This window comes from Corvus moneduloides, chromosome 2 (genome assembly GCF_009650955.1).
Source record: "Corvus moneduloides isolate bCorMon1 chromosome 2, bCorMon1.pri, whole genome shotgun sequence".
In the NCBI taxonomy this organism is placed as follows: domain Eukaryota; kingdom Metazoa; phylum Chordata; class Aves; order Passeriformes; family Corvidae; genus Corvus; species Corvus moneduloides.
The window spans coordinates 97,331,160-97,354,160 of record NC_045477.1 but is presented as its reverse complement, the minus strand read 5'-3'; the positions used below and the strand labels follow the sequence as shown (position 1 = coordinate 97,354,160).

The 23,001-nt window shown below is 39.6% G+C and overlaps 1 protein-coding gene across 1 annotated transcript in view; it reads right to left on the bottom strand.

The window, feature by feature from the left end:
* Window positions 1-79: 79 nt before the first annotated feature.
* Window positions 80-23,001, bottom strand: part of GRTP1 (growth hormone regulated TBC protein 1) — a 36,458-nt gene continuing 13,536 nt past the window's right edge. Inside the window, exons 4-8 of the mRNA XM_032100504.1 lie at window positions 20,282-20,406; window positions 18,392-18,488; window positions 2,980-3,152; window positions 2,684-2,869; window positions 80-574 (exon numbers count right to left, since the gene is read on the bottom strand). Coding sequence (XP_031956395.1) covers window positions 485-574; window positions 2,684-2,869; window positions 2,980-3,152; window positions 18,392-18,488; window positions 20,282-20,406 — 671 coding nt within the window. The 3' untranslated portion in view covers window positions 80-484. The remainder of the gene's footprint in view (window positions 575-2,683; window positions 2,870-2,979; window positions 3,153-18,391; window positions 18,489-20,281; window positions 20,407-23,001) is intronic.

Here is a 23,001-nt window from a genome sequence, read left to right as displayed (position 1 = left end):
AGGAAAAAGATGCCTGTATTCTAGCCACTGACTGCCAGGCAGGACTCAGATCACATATTTTACTCTCTACACCAAGAAACAGGTTCTGACAAATTAAATTAATTTATTTTGTACAAACAGTAATAGTGTCACAGTTATTAAAGTAATACATAATTTTATACATCAGTTTTCTTTTAATATTACAAAATTCCCTGGGACTATTTTTTTAAAAGGAGGGTCCTGACATTGATCACATTCTAGTCTGAAAATACCTTAATCCTTAAAAATAAAAACAACACACCACCAACAAACAATAACAGAGCCACCAGTTCCAGTTATCAAATCTGACATACAGTACAAAGTGTTAACACACTTACTTGAAAGGCAGGAAAAATTGGTCAAGTGTCAATTAATTCATGGAAAGCTTAAAGTGTGCTTTAATCAGTGCAAATAGAGGAATGTGTCAATTGCTGTAGTATCTGACCACCTGGTTATATCTGGCAAGTTATCCCTGAGAAAGCAACTTCTCCCTACAAGTCTCTCGGAGTTTGTTGATTGTTGCCATGGATAAGCTTCCAGGATCTGTGAATATTTTCTGAGGGCAAAAGAAGAAAATTCTTAGTTAAAATGCTGGCCTTGGGACAGCATGCTAGAGTTCTCACATGGTTTTCTGATGTGTGAAATCCCTGCTTTGATGTCCATGCTGTGACATTGCTCACTGCTTTTTGGCCTTCCTGTAACAGGGTAACATCATCTACTGTGCTGTAAACACGCAGTAAACCTGCGGCTCATAACAAGTGCAGTAAGTTACACAAAAGCAGCACTAGAAAATCTCTTCTGAATGTGTGTCCAGTTGAGATTATTTTAGATGGCAGGTGGTGGAAAGTGGAATATTTGGAACATATTAAACCGTCCTGGGTAATGTGACAAAGCACCAGTGTACTTTTTGTGTGATGCTAGCAGAGGTGGTTCAGGCTCTGGAACACACAAAGAAACCACTGTCTTCCTACTGCAAAAAATCAGTTCTAATCCCTCACTACACTACCTTTGCTCCTCTTCTCTACCAGGCTTTCCAGGGGAGTAATGAATACGGATGTAAGAACTTGATGCATTCTGAATGCCATCACACATTTTCAATTACTTTTTTTCTTTTGTTTCCACTTGTTGTTCAAGAACAATACATTTGTTTCCACTACTTCACCTAGAACTTCTGAGTGAACAAAACTGTGAAGCAAGCTACAAGTTTATGCACTTTAATCTACAGTTAAGGTGTGCGGGTACCTCAGTTCTCTGGAGCTGTCGTTTAACAGCTCTAGAGATGAGATTGTAATTGAACCAGTTCAGAACAGCTTAAACACTAAGGTTCTCTTCTGGGGGAGGAGGCATAAAGATATGTGTCATCACCTCTACTGGTACTAATACCTGTACTGTTGAAAAAAACCTCAACCCAACAAATAAATCCAAACACAAAAGCACGTTTCAAAGTTACAGAAGAACCTAACCTTAATTGTTTATCTAACTGCCTTCAAAGCCCCATTACTACTGTAAATAAGTTAAAATTCTCAGGGTAACTGCAAGAAAAAGGTGGTTGATTTTCTAAAAATAGCTGGTATAAAATTTAACACGATTAAAGAGGGGGGATGGAAGTCCTTCAAGGACAAGTGTTAGCATCAGCCTCTGAAGAGGTGTTCTTAAGGCAGTTAACATTTAATAAAATTCTTATTCTAAACTGTTTATGGAATGGACCTCTCAAACATCTCCCTTCTAAATTAAAGCTGTACCTGTGATTTTTCTCGTACTCCTTTAATGAAAAGACTTAAAAGTGTCAGTAAGTTAAGCTAATTTTTCTTCCATATGAGCAAAACCAAAGGTTAGTATAAATGACATCCTACTGTGACTGACCTATGCACAGAGATCTGCCATGAGCATGAAACTCTTTCGGGGGTAAATGTCACCGTCCAGGAGATGGTTTTGTGCACCCTGAGCAAACAATGATAGTGGAGTTGGCCAGGTGATTTATGACAGATGTGCTCCTGTTACTTGTTTTGTAGTTACCACCTTTTATGTTTCCATCTTCCGAGATAAAGCCCTGAGTCTCGTGTTTTATACTGATGTGGCACCCACTGTGTTAATAATTTACAAGAATAATTCTTAGATTACATATTGTCATAGCACTTGGACACTCAACTTCATGGGTTTTTGTCTGGAAATGAGAACCTGCTGCTACTTGTCTTGTTCTAAACAGAATGCTGTGTGTTCTGGCACTAGTCATTTATCAGTGCAAGCTTGAAGTTCACTTTGTGCTTATTCTACAATACTGTATTACAACTAATCTGAAAAAAAGCACAGGATCGATATCCATAGTTCACTGGAAAAATGCACTAAAATTGTTTTCTCATCAGACTTCCTGCCTTAACTGGTAAAAAGGGCAAAAAAGAATTTTCTTCCCTGTATGACAGATAATGCAGATGGGTTGCTATATATGGAATTAGATAATAATTATTAAACATATTATTTAATTGATAATAATAAATATAAATCAATATATTTATATATTTCTTAGAAAGGTTGGAGTTTCTTACTTTAAAAAACAATCCTGACAGCTACATTTCTCTTAACTGTATCCATCTTTTGCTCAGTGAAAAACATTTCTAAGTCAGTCTTGGTTTTAATCTGGAATGACTAAAAGCTGCAGAGAATTTACCTGCATGAAGCTGTGACACTCTGTTACAAATGTTCCTTTGGTGATCTGCTTAAATTTATCACAGATGTCAGGAAAATTCATGGCTTCCAAAATAAAAGCTTGGTTTTGCTTAATCAATGTTAAGGCCACGCGGAAGATGATCTTTGACCCTTCGTAGAATAAACAATCCCATATTCGGAGCACAGTCTGCAGGGAAGAATTCAGATTAACCTTGATTTCCAGTAAGCAATTATTACTAAAGCAGTACAAACAAAATAATTATGGGTGTAGTAAGAGAACTTTATGTTACCGATTACCTCCACTGGAAGAATGTCAATGAACAGGCATATAAACCAGCGTGACACCACTAGGGTCCACATGACTCCATGTCTTTCCATCAGCTCTGCCACAGCTGGAACTTTCATTTTCACAAGTTCACCAAGGACTTCCTGATCAGTTTTGAGGCCCAACATTGCAGGACTGTAATAATCTTGGAGAGAAGAAATCAAAACTGAGGAATCTGTGGACATGATCTTTTCATGAAATTGAAGAGAATGTCCTCTGCAGCTGAATGTGTAAAGGCACAGCGAGCCTATGAATTCCAAGGTGAAGTAAGTTAACCCACAGCACGAAGATCTCTGCACTGTGGTCATACAGTGCTGCTCTTTCAGCCAAGGCTGATCCCTCTGCACAAACACTTCATTCATGCCTACTAAGTATCTTCTTTCTCGCTGATGTTTTTTGGCAATTCATTCTTCCTTCCCAAGGAAGGATAGTCTAGGTGGTTTTTAACTGCTAGCCTAAACTATGAAAGTGTAACTAATATTTAAACAGTCCAATATAACTACCACCTCCTTCCTGGGTGTGGGGGCTGCACAACTCCCAGTCCACACAACACCCAGACAGGTAACAAAAAACTCAAACCACCACAGTAACCTGCAGCCCTTAGACCACGTCCAGTCAAACTGGAAATGCAAATTCCCCAGAGTGAAACTGTGCAGGGGTGCTGGAGGCCAGATTCTCCCCATCTCCTAAGGTGTGACCTAGCCATTAAGGTAGGAGTTTTTCTCTCCTTTCTCTGAACCAAAAAAATCCCACTTTTCATAGAATAATTCTGAAAGGAAGTGAATGACACATCCCTCCAGGCAACTGTCTTTCTTCTGAATTTACCTGCAAGAAAGGGATTGAAATAAGACCTATATCTCCTGCATTTCTGGTCACTGCAAGTAAACTGGTAAATTCACAGTTAAGAAACCACAGAGCGCCCCTCTGGCCGTCAAGTCCACAGCCTGTTGTCAGTAATAGCATTTTCATTACCAAGGTGCAGGCTGAAACAACGAGCATCTCAGCTCTAATAAACGAGTAGTTTTGGGTATATTTAAGGGAAGAAAAATACGTTGTTTCAATTCATTAGTATTCAAATGCCCCAGAAAGGGAAGAGAATTACACAGATGTTTAAGAAATTCGTATTTTGGGTTTATATATTGACAGAAACATTTAAGCTGGACTTGGCTGCTCCAGTTCATCATGGGAAGCAACCTTTGATGGTTCATAAGTGCTTTGCTGACAAGACCTATGTAATTAACTTTGTTTATGGAAAGAAACCCAGTGGTAACACCAAACACCTTTCTGTGCCTTTCTTTCCTTCACTGATTTTGGAAAGCTGCAATTCAGGTTTCTCTCTCTTAACTGGTTTCTGCCAAGGTCCCCAGACACACACTTCATATAAAGGTGAAGGAATAAGAGCAAAGTCTATTTGCCTGCAGTAATTCTAATAAAACCTCCCAGTGCTGCAGGTAAGTTTAAAAATATGTCCGAACTATGCAGTACATGTATAACCACTTTAATTTCTGCAATTTCACAAGAGCAGTTTAATATTCCACTTTCCCGTGCCACTGGTTTTCCTGAACAGACTTCCCACCCATGAGCTATTTGCTCTGTATTTGTCCTGTCCAAACTCTAGAACATTTACAGGAGTTTTTAATGGTACTACATCACATTCAATCTTTAGGAATCTAGCTTTCTATATGGGATCTTTTTCTTTGTTCCCACTGAAGAGTGAAACACAAAACTCCTCTACAGACCTAAGAGTCACTGCCACTCTATGTATTTCTTTAACCATCTGCCTTTCAATTGCTTGTAGGGAAAGCTCAAACAGCTAAACCACAAGTAATCCCATGAAAAAGTGTACTGAAAATACACCATAACCTCAGAGCCAACACAAAAACCTCTCTTTCTGCGTATGTTGTATTGGTGGTGTTCTCATTTTTGAACTGGAATGCAGGTAACAGTAACATTAATTAGCTGAGTAGATCTTTTTTAAAATGCTGCTTTAATGCAAGTGAAATCTAATCACATCTCCAATAGCAAGTAACAGAACAAGCCTTTTCTCTTTCCTATCCTTCCTCCTCCTCTCACACATCCACAAACCTTTTCCTTTTCTTTTGTGCTCCTGAAACATGTGAGTACTGAAAACTTCAAGTTACCACTGACAAATGTCCTCAGGAGGAAGGACAGCAGCCCATTTGCTCTGCTGCAATAATCTGATATGCTGAAACCAACAGCAGCTGCTATTTTTAATCTGTACAGCAAAGTAAATGTCAGGATCTCAAGAACACAACTGGACACCTACCCAGCTCTTTGAGAGCTGGCAAGCAAAAAGTTAACAGACAAGCAACGTGGATACGTCACTCCACAAATTACTGAAGCAGCCAGGAAGCTTTAGTGTAAATTAAAATTTCATTCAAGTCTATTAAGAACTGTACTGCTGGACAGAAGGAAAAAAGGAACTATTCATCTATCTGGGGGCAGCCCCCTGCTGTTCCTCGGAGCAGGAGCAGCTCCCATGTGCCCTGGTACACAGCACTGCAATGTTCAGCCCAGCGCTGCTGCAGGAACGAGTGGGAGGAGTGATTAAACGATTTATTGCAAATGCCAATAACTGAGTAGCAGGGGTTTTCAGGATATTAGGTGCCAGTTCACAACAGAAGTTAGGTTAAAGAATCTGCACTCAATGACATTTTTACATGTATTATTATACATTTATAGTTCATGTGGGTATTAATTATAATTATTACACATAATTAATATGTAATTATCATTTTCTATTTATTTTTCCTGTATATATACTTTTATACATAAATGTATGTATATAAAATTAGCTCTTCAAATTAGGAAAGCCACATTTCCAAATCCTTCAGAAACATTCCTGGAGGACCTCATATTTGTGCAAAACTTACCCACAGATCAGTTACAAGGAACACCTTTCACAGTCCACATCTGGTTTCACTAGGGAAAATGATTTTGTAACTTGGTTCAGTGCCTAAGTGCTTAGTAACATTTAACTTACATGGCCCTTCTATTCCCTTCTTATTTACTAGGGATTCCCAGTCATTAAGCCTTCTGGAAATGTGCCCTCAGCAAAAATCCTGCAGCTCTCCCTTGCTGCAAATGCTTCACTGTGCGCCCTACTTTCCTAGTATTTTGTAATTGGCTGCTCTGCCCAGAAGTCAAAATATCCTTTTTATAACCAACTCTACAGAAGCCTACCTCTCCCCCACACCACAAAGCCGTTTTTAATTAAATACGGCACAGTCAATTATTCTTACTCATCTACCATTGAAACACATTAGCTTCATGTCCCTTCCATATCTTATATCTTACAAATTATTTGAAATTTCTAGATTTGCATGATCCACATTTAATTAGCATCTTAATTATTTTTCCCCTCTCAATAATCTGGCAAGATACTGAGCAGCTGATGACCCAGAACAGACCTGAGTCAGTAACTGCTCCCAATCTGCCACTTACTAATTTAAAAAAAAAAAAAAAGGTAGGCCAATTATATTGTGTATCTGTTGATCTAGGTGGTTTATGGGAGTGTCCTCTCACAAAATATCATTCCCCTGAAAAAAAACACATAGCCAGGTTGTTTCCTTTTATCCTCCAAATGGTCAAATGGAAGTGATAATTTTTAGGTGATCAGAAACTACATTATTTTTAATCACATTTTCTGGAAGGCAACAAATGAAATATTGTATTATAAATTATTATTGTATTATTAATTAATTGCTAAATTCCAGAAAAGTATCTAGATGAAAATCAAGTTCCTCGACATGCAACCTGGCATTTTCAAGTGCTTTTGGAAACTGATCCTAGGCTTTCTGTACTTTCCTCCCAGCTCTCCCTCTGTTGCTTGCCCATGTGGACCTGCTTTGCCTACTCTTTTGTTCCGAGTAACTGCCTATGGATTTTGGATGCCTTGCTAAGTTTAGGATTGCCCGAGAGCATAACAGAGGGCAATGTGGGCAGCATCCCACATGGATTCATCCTGCCAACTGCCCCTTCCTCATCAAAGTCCTGACCCTGAACAGCAGTGTAGCCCTGTGGCTCTGCTGGGATCATCAGTGTCTTCCTCTTGAAGTCAAGCAGCAAACAGGAAAAGCCAGCTTCACCAGCTGCCAGGTACTTTATTGCTACTGTACAACACAGATGACCACATGAAGGCACTTTTTCCCTTGTTCAAAGGGCTTTTTGTTACTAACACTGCACTGCCTGTGGCATGCACTCACTGAGCTGGAAACCTGTTCTGGCAAAGATGCATTCCTAACACTCCCTATCATTGTCTCCCTATCACAACAGTTAGCACCTCTGAATCTTACCAGAATGTCCAGGACTAAAATGTAACTGGCTGCTTGTGCTCCAGAACAGTAATAAGATTTGTAGGAAGTAAGGATAAAGCTTGTAGGGACTGTATGACCTTGTTCTCTGTTACAAATAGATTAAGAGGTTCCAAAAATAAGTTTAAGAAGCAATACTCTTACAGCCTTAAATTACCTCTACGAGTCAGAGCTACAGAAGTTAAAAAAAAAAAAAATCCTTCCAGTCTGTTGTGCATATGTCACGTTAAATACACACATTCCTAGCAGAACAAAATTCTTAAGTGTTACAAAAATGCCCAAAACAAAGACCTCAGCTCTGCTTGCTTACCTTCCAGCATTTCTGACTATTATTTCAAGAGCCTACATAGCCCAGCCTGGGACAGAACGATTTGTCTTAGAGATCCAAACCAGCTGAAAAGTTAAAAACTGGGTGGTTTAATTTTTTCTCACAGTCTAAGCAATGTAAAAATATTTTATTCACAAGAATATGTTTATAATGTCCATGAGAACTGGGGGGGGGGGGGGGGGGGGGGGGGGAGGGGGGGGTGTGATAATAATAATGTTCTCTCTCCTCCCATAGTAGCAGAAATAGTTCATTTTTATACCAACAAACAACATTCAAGAATGTCTCCTTGCTGGAGATACCATTTGCTACCAGACCTCACTGGAATCCAGGAGGGAAACAGAGCAGGCCTAAGGACTGGCAGGAAAAAAATCAGAGGTATCCATGAACAGAATTTCATGAAAAGCACTCAGTTCTACATTTCAAGGTGTAAACCAAGAACAGATGCCATCACGTGCATTTGTAGGGGAAAAAAAGAAACATTATAAAACATACCAACTTTTGTGTCTTCTAAGTATCTACATCATGAGCCTCACATTAAAAGCTGAACAGCCTAAATTTGGGAAGAAATCAGAAAGCCACAACAGGAAAAGGAGGAAACTCAAGAGTACTGCCAATTCTTTTTGCAATATCAGGCCAGAGTGACCCCTGCAGGTGTCCTGGCCAGAGTGATATCCTGCAGATATGCGGTTAAATGGCAAGCTAAAAACTCTTAACTACATTATTTTTAAAACACAAGTTCCTAATTTTCCAGGGAACAGAAAAAAAAAAAAAAACTAACAAACCAAGCAACCCTAAACAGGCTCAAGCCATATTTTATCTCTTCCTTCAAACTAAACTGATTGAGAATTTCTGTCCTGGGGTACTGAACTCACACCACAGCCAGCATTAGCTGTATCATTCACAATTCAACATTAGCTTTAAGGAAACATAAGGAAACCAATTTTATTTTGGATGGCAGAACTACCTTAAAAAAATGGGAATGCAAGCATTTTATGGAACCTTATTGGTTGATATTGAGATTACACAAAATCTAGAGTAATGTATCTTGAGAAATTACTTACTATTAACACCTTTCCAGCAAGCACAAAAAGGCAGTGTTTGTTTCTACATAATGCCATCTACCTGTATTCAACTTTTGCTTCTGGTCCCAGACTTGGAAAATAGATCCCAGGGAGCTGAAAGAGCCCTTTGGTTTCCCGTTTGCATTTCACAGAGCACAGTGGGATTCTGAGCAGATGCAGTAGCTACCTGCCATTTGGAAACTGAAGAAGCATGGTTGTTAATTAGAACGACAATGGAAAGGCAGGCAAAGATGCCATCCTTCCAGACATTACAGAAGGCAGAGATGAAATACAAAGGAACAAAGACTTCATGTGTAACCCCTTAGAGAAACAAACTGAAGTTAGCAGCATGTTGGAAAACACAAATGCAACTTTCAGACATTCTAGTTACAGAGAATGAAACTGGCTATGTTAATTATTTATTTACACACCAGCTCTGTTATGTGCTGCTCAGTAGAGACATTTGCATCATTTAAAACTAGTCCAGCTTAAAGTTGTAGCTACCAAAACACTCTCTTATAGCTTAGATATAGCTGAGGCAAATACTGTTGGCCAGCTCTCCTCTCTTCCCTCTTCATATCCAGTACCATTGGAATGGCTCCTTCTGTGGACAGTGGTTTTCTCACAGTATCACTGAGCCGACAGACACCAACAGACAGAGCATATTCCCTACTCAGCTGTTTCCAAACAGCCTGGCCTGACTCCAGTCATTGCACCCTATGAATTGTGCCTGTCTAAAGAGTTGCAGACTTTGGAGAAGTCTGCAGCTTATGGAGCTGACGATGGTCCCAGGAGCCAAGGCTTTTAATTCACAAAACACTTTGACAGACTTTTATCACCAATTTCCTCAAACCAAGAGGAAATTCATTGAAAACTGCAACTGCTTATCCTGCTTGTTGAGGAAACAAACTTTTCTTTTAAAAACAAACAACTTACAGCTCTATAGTGAGTCTGAATGACTGATGACTTCAGCTGAATAAGGATTCTTGGGTCTGTGTTTTTTAACTCCTCCACAGGATTAGGAAGAATCGGTATTTTATCAGTTGACCATACTGACAAGATTATTCTGAACACTTCAGCACAAAACACAGCAGTGATACCCTGCCATGCTTAAGAAGAACCCCAGTGTTACATTTTCATCAGCTCTACACAAGAATGCTACAGTCACACCATAGGGACCATTGAGGACATTACTTGAGACTGGGACAGAAGCAGGCACCTTAAAACAGAGCTGAACCAACACGTACGGTTCTAGTCTGGCACTGGAAAAAGGAAACCAATCCAACACTTCGCTCTGAATAGAAGGGCAATTAAAGCCACAATCCTCTTACTTCAAGCTTGAAGAAGCTAACGAGAGAATTAATTTTATTCTTGAAGCAACAGTTTTTAAAACTGTAAGAGGAACAAGACTTTTCCACTAGCCATAAACTGACAGCTTAGTAAAGTACTCCAGGTCTTCTGAACATGAACACATGAAATTCAACCAAGGTTGCATTTTCCAACCATCTCTCTCAAACTGAACACTCACGTCCTTGTACACTTAGGTAGACAAAAGTTACCACTGTACATCTTTTTAATTTAATTCCTTTACTCCCAAAGCACATCTCCTTACACCAACACATTCTTTATGTTGCCACCTCTGCTGCATTTGCATTATACTGTATTTTGAAACTGTATCAAAGCATGCTGTCAGTGCTTCTTTCTACTATGACATATTTGAAAAAACTCCATCGCAATAGAATTGAACTTTTGAAAAAAACCCTCAATTTTGCAGTATCTTAAGTTGCAAACACAATAAATCCAGAGTAAACACAGCTCAGAAAAAAGCCAAAGCAATCCTTGGATATATTTACTACTGAAAATAGAGTGTATCATCTCTGATTATGACATTAGCAAAACTGAGGTTAGAAAACTGCAACCCAGCTCTGTATATTTACAATTCAGGCAGGAAGTTGAAGAACTGGAAAGGAATGAAAGAAAAGGTTATGAATGCTACTTAGAAAAATTGAGTTCTGTAAGGAAGCTCTTTATTTGTAGCATTTATGCAAGAAAAATGAAAAGCAAAGTTAACCACATAGTGAAAACACACTAGGCATTGTGGACTTTTCAATGTAGTAGGAGAAAGTCTTAAAAAGAAGTAATATGTGCAAATTAGGACAAGGCAAATTCAATAAAAAATATAGCAAGTGTTTTTAATAAGACTGATTTACAGTTTGAATACACTACTAGCAGTGGTGGCAGGGTCACTCTTTCAAACCAAGTCTGGGACCTCTCGGATATCTTGACCTGGTCTCAATACACTTACAGGGACGTGGCACCCACAACTTCTCTGGGCAGCCTGTTCCACTGCCTCACTATCCTCCAAATAATGAATTTCCTCCTGACATCTAATCTAAGTGTCCCCTATTTTAGTTTAAAACCATTCCCCCTTGTCCTATCACGATCTGCTCCTGCAAGAAGCTGCTCTCCATCTTTTTTTGAAGGTCTCTTTAAGTACTGAAAGGCCACAATGGGAGGAATTACTACTATTTCCTCACCTGGCTTTTTGTATGGAAAATCCAGTTACACTTCCAGTTTTATGAGTCTTGGTATTTCATACACAGATAATGTCAAGCATATTAGTACATTTTATGGGGATTTACAAGTTAAAATACAAAACTCTATACTGGGATTTGCTTTGAGCATGTATAGCCCATCATACATTTGTCAGCTGATATGTTATGCTTCTAACTGTCAAAGAGACATATTCAGGAAGGTTCCTTTATTAAAATTGTAACTGAACATACAGAGCCCTGGCTGACCATCAGAAAGTAACAAAAAACCAAAAAGCTGCTGTGCCTTTGCTGGTGATAATGCCGCAGGTAGAACAGCACAGTCCCTTTAGCATGGAGATGGCTCTGTCAAAAGTATAGTTTCTATACCACATGTGCACATTAGTGCTTCACAGCTCAAAGCCATTAGATAAAACTAAAAAAAAAAAACCCCAAACAAACCAAACCCCAGCAACAACAAAAAACCCCCACCACCATCACAAAAAAAAAAAAAAAAAAAAATAGAACATCCCTCTAACATGGCTATTCCAATGAAATACAAAGCACAAAATAAGTAAGCCCTGAACCCACAGTTCCTACCTTCCTCCTAAGTACCTACCTTCCTCCTTTGCATGCAGCCAGGGAATTCTGCTTTTGATCAGCCCTAGCTGAATTAAGATTTCATTTGACAAGTTATTTTGCTGATGGCTTTTGAAAGGGATGAAACTTTGATTAACTGGGGAGATAAACAGGCAAATAGCACTGTCTGCACAGAAAGACAAAGGCTGCAGTCCCACACAGAGCAGTACCATGGATGGCCTACTGAAGATACTTCAAGTTCAACATAATCAAATTGTATCAATAAAAGGCTTGCTTGTCAGAACAAAGGAGGCATTCTTGACTTTTTTCTTGGTGGAACAGGTCCTGCTTCCAGTGTAAATACAATCATGTTAAGGGACACAACATTCTTCAGCGTTTTTAAACGCTATGGGTGCTTTTGCTGCACAGCTGAAACTCAGCATGTTTCCTCACAAAAGTATGGCTGACAGCATGTATATTCTTGTCACATACAGCAAGCTTCTGTTTCAGACAAAAAGTGTTAAGAAGCTCTACCCAGCCAACTAAAACACACCTACTAAATAACGAGACTTCTTCTTTTATTGATGAGGTATGTGACTGTGGGGGAAGGAGGTATGATACAGAAAGTAAATAAATTATTTCAAAAGTATAAATATCTGTATAATTTTATAGAAAAAACCCCAACAGTTACTTGTTTCCTGCTTGCTCAAGTCTCACAAATCCCGTAGCAGTTCAGATTTGTAAGTAATGAAGATTTAAGGCTTATCATAGTTTCTAAATACAGGCACATGACTCCTTCATTCCACCTTTAGCTTAACAGGACACTGCATGCTTAATTCATAGGTAAATTCAACTGATCTCTAATGCTCAAAGATTAATGCTTTAATTGTGGCTGGAGTATAACATGATGGAGTCTCTATTTCAGAACTCTTAATTGTTCAGCTGACCAGCAAAACACTCCTGTGTCCGAGTAGCAGATATGATGCTGTAGTCCAGAGATGCACACCGCTACAGCATCAAATGCAATCCCAGACGAGCTCCATGGATGAGTGAGAATTCTGCCAACTCACAGACCTGCAGCTGAACGCTGCCAGAGGAGGAAGAAGAAGCCCAGAACTGATCAATCTGCTGAAATTTTCTGGGTTGATGGTGCTATAAAAAAAGCTCAGTTATCAAAAACTACTTGCAAACATGGTGTCATGCATAGCCTTGAGAGGAGCTTTCCACACCAAAAGCACATGCCTGAGGTGCTCAAGTCTTCTCTCTGAAAGGAAACACTTTTCATCATAACAGTCCCCATCTTAGGCTGCAAATTCAGCTCAGTTTAGGTCTAGCAGTGTTTTTGACTTGCAGAGCTAAATAAAATGCTTCCTGTGAAACAGTTCCACTCCCTTTGGAGATGCAGGTCTGAAAAGATGCAGCTGCCAAGCCAGTTCTGTATTCAGAGGTTCCCTGGCAATACCTAATTAGGGTATTTAAATAAATTCAGCCACAATAACGAAATAAATACAGACTTAACTGCAATTAAAAGCAAACAGTCTAAATAGCAATACTTTACAGCTTAGTACAGCCTTCTGCATTTCCCAAGTGGTCCTTCCCTTCACAGCTGGAAGTCTGTATGATGGGACTTGAAAGAATGTTACAACACAAGTCACTCAAAAGAGAAGGATATACAAGAGTTTGACAGGTAGCTATGATGCCATTCAGTTCAAATATTCATGTCTCTTACTGTGCCTAACTTCTTGTGCAACCTGCCAAGTCTCTGGCTGATACAACTGCAAGCCAGAGAGAGCTGAACAAACATGGGAGATATCTGTTATCTCAGCATGCAGGCACTTGCCTTAACCAGCAGTCACTAGTTAGACACCAAACTGGCACCTTGCTTGCACCTTGTGTCCTTGCAGCTAATGCCAGTTAAATTCAGTGCAATCTACTACTTTGGTGACTATTTCATCATTTAAAACTCTGCTCTTTTAATTTTCTATAAACAAAGAGGCAGTACACATTGGTAAAAAAAAAAATTTAAAAGAAGCTGCTAAAAAGTAACGAGACTGAAGGAAGATTGTTGGACTGATTCTTGAAGAATGCTACACCTCATGTAAGATTTTTATTAAGAACATTGGAGAGAAAGAAAAAGCCGGTATTTGTTGACAATCCTAAATTAGGAGATACTGACCCACGTCAGTACACAAGGCACAACAAAGTAACAGTGTAGAGACTGGAGTAAGAGACATGATGACATTTAAAATAACAAGAACAAGGATGTGCAAGTAAAGTTCAGCAAAAAGGTGTTATGAATTCCTAAATGCTGTGGAAAAAAATCTGTTGACAATGAGAGAGGAGGAACAGCACATGCATTATGATGGAGATAACAAATCAAAACCAGAGCACCACTAAAGAAAAAAGGCAAGGGAAAGCCTACAGTTTTTCTCTCTTAAGCAAAACACTTTCCACTGTGAAAAGAGCCACTGCACAAGGCATTAGCTGATTCTCCAGTGGAAAATAAAAGCGTGCCACTGTGATCAAGTTTAAAAAAAAAAAAAATTGAAAAATCAGTTTGAACTGGAACAACACACAGAATAATTACTAGGCTAAAACAGGAACAGAAAAAAGTTTCATGCAAGAGAAGAGTTTGACTGAAGCAGCATAGCCATACAAAAAACCTCCAAAATTAATTGACTGCATCCTACAAATACATGAAAAGTGAGCACAAAAGAGAGGGGGACTTTTCTCACCCCCAAAAGTCGGCATTGACACTAGAATAAAAGGATGTAAAACTGGCCATGAACAGGGCAGTGCAGAACTCATGAGAACTCTCTTAACCACAGGAGAAGTACTCTACAACTAGTTTTCAGTAAGCGTTAACTCCAGTATAGTAGTCCAGTAGACTAATTAGAGTATAGCTTGATATACACAATTGCTTCCAGACTGAGAACCACTGAAGGCAGGAGGGGGATTATTCTCCTATATATAAGCATAACTGTCATGCTTAAGTCAGACCAAATTGTTGAATTTTTCTTCTCATAAACTCACAACTTAATCACAAATATGTAAAATATGACAAATACACACCTTAACTTACATACTGAGGTATGACAGTCAAAAGGTCCTACCTACCCAATGCTTTCTAAAGCAATCTCCCAACTATTTCCTTAGCAGAACAAAAAAATCCCCAAAAACTTCTCAACAAGGATCAGTGATGAACAGAACAGAACATCGGAGCTATGCTGAGTACACACTGCAGTCACATCCACTTTGAGTTTGAATTGAATCTATACTGCTTCTTGTGGGCAACGCTGTCTGCTCCAGTCATCTGTTTGAATGAGCCTGGGAATAAAAAAACACTTGGTAACACCCAAAACTTCAGTTAAACAAATAATTCTCTTCCCCCTTGCTGTGTTTAAATGATAATCCCTCCAAATCCCTGGCTGAGCAGCTGACAGACACAACGGGCAGAAATGCATGGGCTTGCCTTCAGCAGAAGCCTCCCCCAGATGTACTCAGCAGTGCTATGTTCAGCCAAATGAAAGGCATGCACAGAACTCCTCCTATCAATCAACCAAATCCTAATTTACTGGCTCTCTCCTCCAGCTGTGTTATCTCCATTTGGATGTAACAGAACAACTCAGCCTGAAAACCTTTACTGATGGAGTCCCATTTTCTGTCACTTCCCCAGAATGCTCCCATCTGTCACACTGTACATTTTTCAATCAATGACATTGATCTGCGGCTGCCTCAGTTCACCTGCTGACCAAGAAAAGCACCGTCAGCATGATGGTACTGGAGCGGCTGCTTAATGTAATTAAACGCGTGTGGGCAGGGGAGGGAGCACTCACAGGGACACGGGAGAGGGCAGAGAATGGATTTCTAAATTGTCCTAAAGCACCACTGATTTAACTGGCAGCGACAGGACACACTCGAAAATGAGGACATGACCTGGAGGCATATTTGATGACATGGTAGGGGAAAAACATGTAGATTATAATGCAAACAAATCAAGAAAAGCACATAAGCAACCAAACTAATGGAAAAATGTTGGCTAATCAAACTGTTAGCATCCAACAAAACTGATTCCTAGTCTTCCCTCAGAAGACCTGGAAAACATTCAAGATCTAGAAGATCTTGAGAGGTACTTGAGTGCTTTTCTGAGATCTTGAGTGCTTTTCTGCTTCCCTAACAAATAACTGTAGGGCTTAAAACTCAAATGTGCTGTACATTGCACTGTTAACAGAAAAGTAGTAATTATTTACTTGAGTTCCTTTATGAATATGGTCTGATTCTCTTTCTCTCACATATGTACACACAGTATTTCACTGAAATTACCCCAATTATTTTATCTGTCATGCTTTGAATTTTATAAATATACAAATCAAACATGATATAGAAGAGTGGTGGGAATAGAAGGGATAAAAATATTTTTTAGAGTTTTGGGGGAAAAAGCACCAGCAACAAGTTTTCTGTCAATAAAGCCTTGTATTATTCAATACAAATATTTATACTATATAGAAGATTCATACTGCCCAGTTGGACCCAGGCTAAAGTCAGTAACAACAATCTTGTTACAGGAAAGTAAAAATATATCTGTAACTTGAGTAAATATACACACCTCCTTTATACATAGTAATTGCATTTCATGTTATGACTTTCTTCTCATCACCAATGCTACCTGTCTAACAACACAACAACCAAGAGGGAGAAATAAGAACAACTTTTGCCACAAGTATCAATGAAGTGTAAAAGGATACACAAGAACTGAAGGTTTTATGACAAAGTGAATTAAGTCCCCTACCAAAAACAACGAACACAAAATTCTGCCTCTACCTCCTTTACCTCAAATAAAAGTGTCAAAGATTATTGAAAGGATTAACAGTAAGTTTCCACACAGCATTTCACAATAAACCTGCCTTGTACTGAGTGCCTTATCCCTGACACAGTGATGTCAAGGCAGACATCCACCCATGCCAGGTATTGGCAGGTCACATGGCAGACAGCAGCCCTGTCTCCTACCTGTTTGCACAGCTTAGAGTTCTCAAGGCTGAACAAAAGCAACAGACAGTTGATTTCTTTAGACTATTTTTATAGCTTAAAAGTAAACTTCAAGGCTGCATAATGGCAAATATTTGCAGACGGATTCAACAATTCATAACATTCCCTGCCTGCCTCTACTCTTTCAGTCTGGAAACAAAGTCCAACCACCCTTTCCACACAAGGAAAATCCAAGTTCCTATATGATGTATTCCATGTAAAATAATTTTTTACAGGCATTCAAAAGCATGAAAAGAATCTTCCAGCTATTCTTCTTTATTTCTCAAGGTCTTTCCTTTCTATTCAATAGGGAACCAAAAATTATATATCTTTTTGTTTAATCTTAAACAAGAACGGACAGAAGGAAAAATGAAAGTATCAATCAACCTCGATGTCGTTGACCAGTACCTCGTTGACAGTGTAATACTGAATTCCACCTCCAACCATTTGAGATAAAGATCTGTGCAAAAGCAAAACTAGGCCAATAAGGAATTAGTCCTCCATTTTCTATTGGTCTTCCAGTTAGACTTTCCACCTAAATTAAAGGTGTATCTGTAGTTAGTCCTGTGCAATGCTACTGGGAATTCACGATGAAACCATTCTCCTTCTATAATTAAATCCCAAGAAAAAACATTCCTAAATGCATTTCACAGGAGTAAAAAATGTGCCTGGTGTCTGCTTCTGGCTTTAAACTACCTCACATGTGCAGTGAGGTTCAGCTTATACATAGGGCAAAGCTGATTGTGTAAACACCTCCTGCAAACCGAGGGAACCAGGCAAGGGAACTCAGAGAGCTACTGAACAAACCAGATGCAGATATTGTCTACAGCTTAATTTCTCCTAATTTAATAGCTGAATATCTCTCTGGACTCTATTGACCAGCCTGGCTAGATCACTGTGGATTGTAACTGAGCTTTAACAAGAACTTTCCATACAGACACAGATTTTGACATTTGTCTGCTTTGTTGCAAAATCACAATGTGTAAAGTGTCCAAGAAGTTGACACTCAGAAGTAGGGACACAGCAGGAACTACCACCACCTTGTCAAAAAGCTCTGCAGAAAGCTCATGTTGTGTCCTGCCAAGCCACTGGGAATTCCTGCTCCGGGCTCAGTGCTCAAACTGGGCACATCTCCCACCTTTGCTCTGCTCTGCAATCACTGCTTCATCTGTGCTTTGTGCGACATCCCTGCAGCCAGAAGCGCCAAATCCCAGACACCTTCCCAAGCCCTGTTCCCCAGCATCACAGTGACAGAGGAAGACACCTAGATAACAGGTGTAAGTAGGGAGTAAGAAGAAAGACTGCATATTAACATACATATAAACCACTGCCTCAAGATGGAATCTGACTATGAAATATTGACAAATTTTGCCTGTGTGCTGTGTCTTTGTCCTGTGTTTCCAGGACCTAAAAAACCTTTAGTCCAGGCAAGCCCATTTTAACATCTAAAGCCTCTGAAACTGGAGAAGAATGCAAAGATAAAAGCCAAGCTCCAATATATGAATAAAACTATGTTTTTAACATACCAGGCAATATTCTTCCAATAAGAGCATCTAGCAACCAAAAGGACTCCTCTTCATTCTTTGTTATAAGAATCAGGTATCCAGCAATGAAGTTCATGCCCTGAAACAGAAAGAAGGGTTTTGAGATGCATACACTTATCTTAAGAGTTTCTAGTTTACTTCCTTTGATTAAGGGCTAAATTACTACAGCTCTACAAAGTGTGCGTACTAAATCAACTCTAGTAATGAAGGCCATCGGTTGAGTAACCTGCTAAACCTGCATGACAACAGCTAAAAAGAATTATTAACAAAGATCAAGGGGAAGAAAATTAAAAGAAAAAGCTTAGCAGTCTATACTTTCAATTTTCCTTTTTTTTTTTTAAATTCCAAAGCCCAGTGCAACTGAAAGCTGCTTTGATCAGAACCCAGCCACAGCTGTATTAGATGAGCACTACCAACACAACACACCTGCAGGTAGACAGTGAGGCTGCAGGAGGAGAATATCTGACCCAAACACACTAAGTAAAACATTGCAGCCCCATCAGCTTTTACAAGTTTTTGCTGCTTAACTCATCCAAACGCTGCATACAAACATATTTCTTCCGTAATATCTCTAGTACTCCATATACACATATAATAGCACTGATCCTGTGAGGAGACCAGATGTGCAAAGAATCCACACAAAAGTTTTTTTAAGTGTTCTTCTTTCGTTAGTCCATTAAACAATAAAGGTACCAAAACATTTTATTAACAATTGGACATGTAGAAGCTACTATGGTTTAGAAGTTGTGTTATGTTGTGTATAACTGCCTCTATACAGAAACCTGACACTTGGCAAAAGTGAGTATTCGTAATTCTACCCCTTCTGTTATTATCAAAACATTAAAATTATATTTTAATAAATACATATTACTGAAAATCATAAATATCACTCATCTTTTGAAGAATGGGAGTAAATAATTTCTGTACTAAAACTGGTTGGGATACACAAGAAAAAAAAATTTTTTTTAGAGACTTCAGTGTAGGTTTAAGTCCCTTTAAGTCTTCTCCTCTTCAGATTTAAATAAATACTGTTCATATTCTTTCAAATTTGGAATAGTTGTACTTACTGCACTAACTTTCTCAACTAACACAAGCTATATGTTAGCACACATATTCTTGCTGAGGAAGGGGACAAGACAGGAGAGGACTTAATAAGTGAACTGAAAACACATTTTGCAGTTCCTGCTTCTTTAAGATCCTTAAGGACGGCTGCTTTTTTTCTTGACTGTCAGACTGTCATGAAATCAACTTATCTTCTTTGTGTCCCACAGGAAACTTTACAGTACTTGACAGTGACAACAGAAGCTTTCCTGAGCTGCCATCAAAGCAGTATCAGGTTGAATTTCAAAGAAATTTTCTTCCTACTTGTGTTATCTATATTGGGAGATGGCACTAAATAAATGCTACCAGCCCCGAAGTACATGATGTCACATTAATACTGGTCTCTCTGTACTTTGGAAAATGTGACAGTGAAAACAAAGGAAATTGAGATCTCATGATGCCTTCTACATACCAAGGACTGTTTGGGGGAAGATGGCAGGAGGGAGGAAGAGGGAAAGGCAGGTTTGCTTTCTCTTGCTCTCCAAAGCAACTACTCTTAATACAACCATGTGTGATAAAATACTTCTGTTGCAGCTGACAAATGGAACCAAAGTGATCAAGCTGGCATATGAGAACAGCCACTGAGAAACTCAGAAGGACATGTGAACTTGCCTGAAGCAATTCATACAGCCCCCCCTTCCCTCCCCTCCTGGGGCCAGTTTAAAAACAGAAATAGTTTGTGGGTGTGCTTCTAAAAACACACATTCAAATGGACAAGAACAGTTACCACTCATGAAATGCAGCATTATTTACAAAACAATGATTACCTACCTGACAATATCCTACTGCTTTATTATGATGCCCATATGCTACCAATACATTGTAGAGTGCGTGCTGCAAACACGGATCAGCGGTTTTGCGGAATTTTACATTATCTGGAAATGTTCTGTTCATGTCTAGACAAAAGGGAAAAAGACCAAAATTAAGAGCCGTTCCCTCTCACTTTCCAAACAAACTTTTACAGGTCTTCTGAAGTACAACTGAAGCTTCACTATGGTTCACTGAACTGTTGTTTTGGTGGATTAATCTTAAGAAACAGCTTTACCTCAGTTTTGGCTAAAAGGGCACTTGCATTCAAGGATAATCTCTTCCTAGAAAGAATAATCCTATTAGTTGTTGGGGTTTTAGGAGTTCTCCTTCTGTTTTCTTTTTCTCTTAAAGAATTTTCCCCATACATGTTGCCAGGGGGGCAAATTACTGGGTGCTTAAGAAAAACAAGACCTGGCCACAGGAGGAGGGGTCCACCTGGCTACTCTCTTTCACCTGGGCTTGTGAGCTGTTAGTTCCCGCGTTTGGACAGAGAGAGAGGCTGGAAGTAATTCGTCAGCACTGGAGACTCTGCTTTTTCAGCTGCCTTCCTTCTACCGAAGAAACCCCGGGATTCCCAAGCCCGCCTTTCCCTGCCCCGCTGGGAGCAGGGCCGTGGCCGCCCTGCCCCCGCCGTTGCTTGGAGCCTTCGCTACTCCGTAGCCCCGCACTCCCTGCCTGCTGAGACCTCCAGGGGCTCCCACCGCAGCTCCAGAGTTCGATCCATCTCGTCTGCCACCCGGGATTTGTGCTCGTCTCTGCCGTTCCAGCCTGCTGTTCCCGAGGGTCCGGCCGGACACCAGGATCGGCTGCCCGGGGGTTTGTGAAGCCTTTGTCCCATCCCTTCCCGGGATCCCAGGGCACCAGTGCCACGTGCTCCCCGAGCTCGCTCCGGAGCGCCCCCTGCAGCCGCGGGGGAACCATCGCACCTGCCCTGCTCACCGGGAGCCGCCAGCGCCCCTGCCGGCTGCGAGCGGAACTGCACCCGAGGGGAAAGGGCCCGACAGCCGAGAAGGCTGGCACTGGGTTTGTGATTGTTTGCTGTTACTGCCATGGTTATTGTTGTTTGTTTGACTGGTTATACACATATAGATGTATAATAGTAAAGAACTGTTATTCCTGTTCCTCATATCTTTGCCTGAAAGCCCCTTAATTTCAAAATTATAATAATTTGGAGGGAAGGGGGTTTTAATTTTTTTTTTCTCTTCCATTTCAAGGGAGACTCCTGCCTTCCTTGGCAGACACCTGTCTTTCAAACCAAGACATTAGTATACAGAAACCAATTTCAAGCAGGCCTAAAGAAATTTTCCTGCAGATTGGACTCCCTCCATGTCTGACTGCAAAGGCTTAAATGAAAGCAAACCAGGTATTTAGACCGACAGACACAAGACATGCCAAATGTATCAAGTCAAGTGGCATGAAATGAGTTGTGCCTCTAGGAAAAGCATATTCTCATAACAAATCAGATGAACTTTCAATTGACTTTACTCAGTGAACTTCTACCAAACAGTAACAGCCAAAAAAACCCAGACCCGTTCCCACAGCTGCCAACTTCCACTTAAAAATCACTTTTAAAAATTTAAGTTTCTCCATGATGTGATCATGAGAGGAGTTGTGTCTTCACTGGTGCAAGATCGAGAGTGGGAGTGATTTCTGAAAACCAAGCAGCAGAGCACATTCCCACATGCTTCAAGCTCAATCCTTAACCAAGTAAGGAATATGCAATTACTGACATTTCCAACCATCAATTTCTTTCAGACCAAACACTAACAGTAGGACTCATCTCTCCTTACAAAGGTCTAAAAATTAGTCATGCAAGTTTGATCTAGTTACCCCAAACCAGCCCATAGTTGTTGGAAAGAAACTGGCAGAGTTAATTTTTGGCTTGCTTCACTCCATAAAGAAAGAACCCAAGGTCACTAGTCCAGACTTGTGCATCTGATTTTTAAACAGAAATTTTCTCTCCAACTTAAATGTCTAAAAGTAACTTTGCAGATTTTCCAAACCCAAGAGTTATTAATAAAATATGAGTAGTTTCTTGGGTTATATTTAACAATAACAAATTGGGTTAAAGTTAAAACCAAACTTCAATAACAGCACCTCTGTACAGATCTTCATGTCCTAAGAATTATCACTTTTTATCAGCCTTTTCCGGCACAAAGGAAGAAGTCTGTTACAGCTTTGACACAACGTTCAGCTGTAAGCAACCAAAGGAAGAAAGCTCCCCAAAATCACGAGCAGTGTAGTGGAAGTCACATGCATTAAGAAGTTATCATACTAATCACTATTTCTTCCTTTTAAAGTGAACAAATCATTACCAGGAAAATATTTCATTTCACCTCTCATGTGAATGGAAAAAAACCACAAGGAAAAAGAGGACCTGAACAACAGACAGTTACAGGATAAACAAATTTCTTTTGTTTCTTCTTGGTAGGAATGCAGCATAGTATTCGCATAATCAAAATTTATTCTTTATTAAAGTATATGCTGAATGTTACAGAAAAGATTAATGCTGAATTTTGGCCATGGCTCTTCTCAGCTATGCAAAGGTGAGCGGGGAGTAAGAAAAGTCCATCACATACAAAGCAGGGACTACTCACACTGAACTCATCTGTAACTTCACAACCTGAAATTGAGAGAATCAGCTGCAACTTGTTTTCTGATTGGAGAGCACTTTTTTCCTA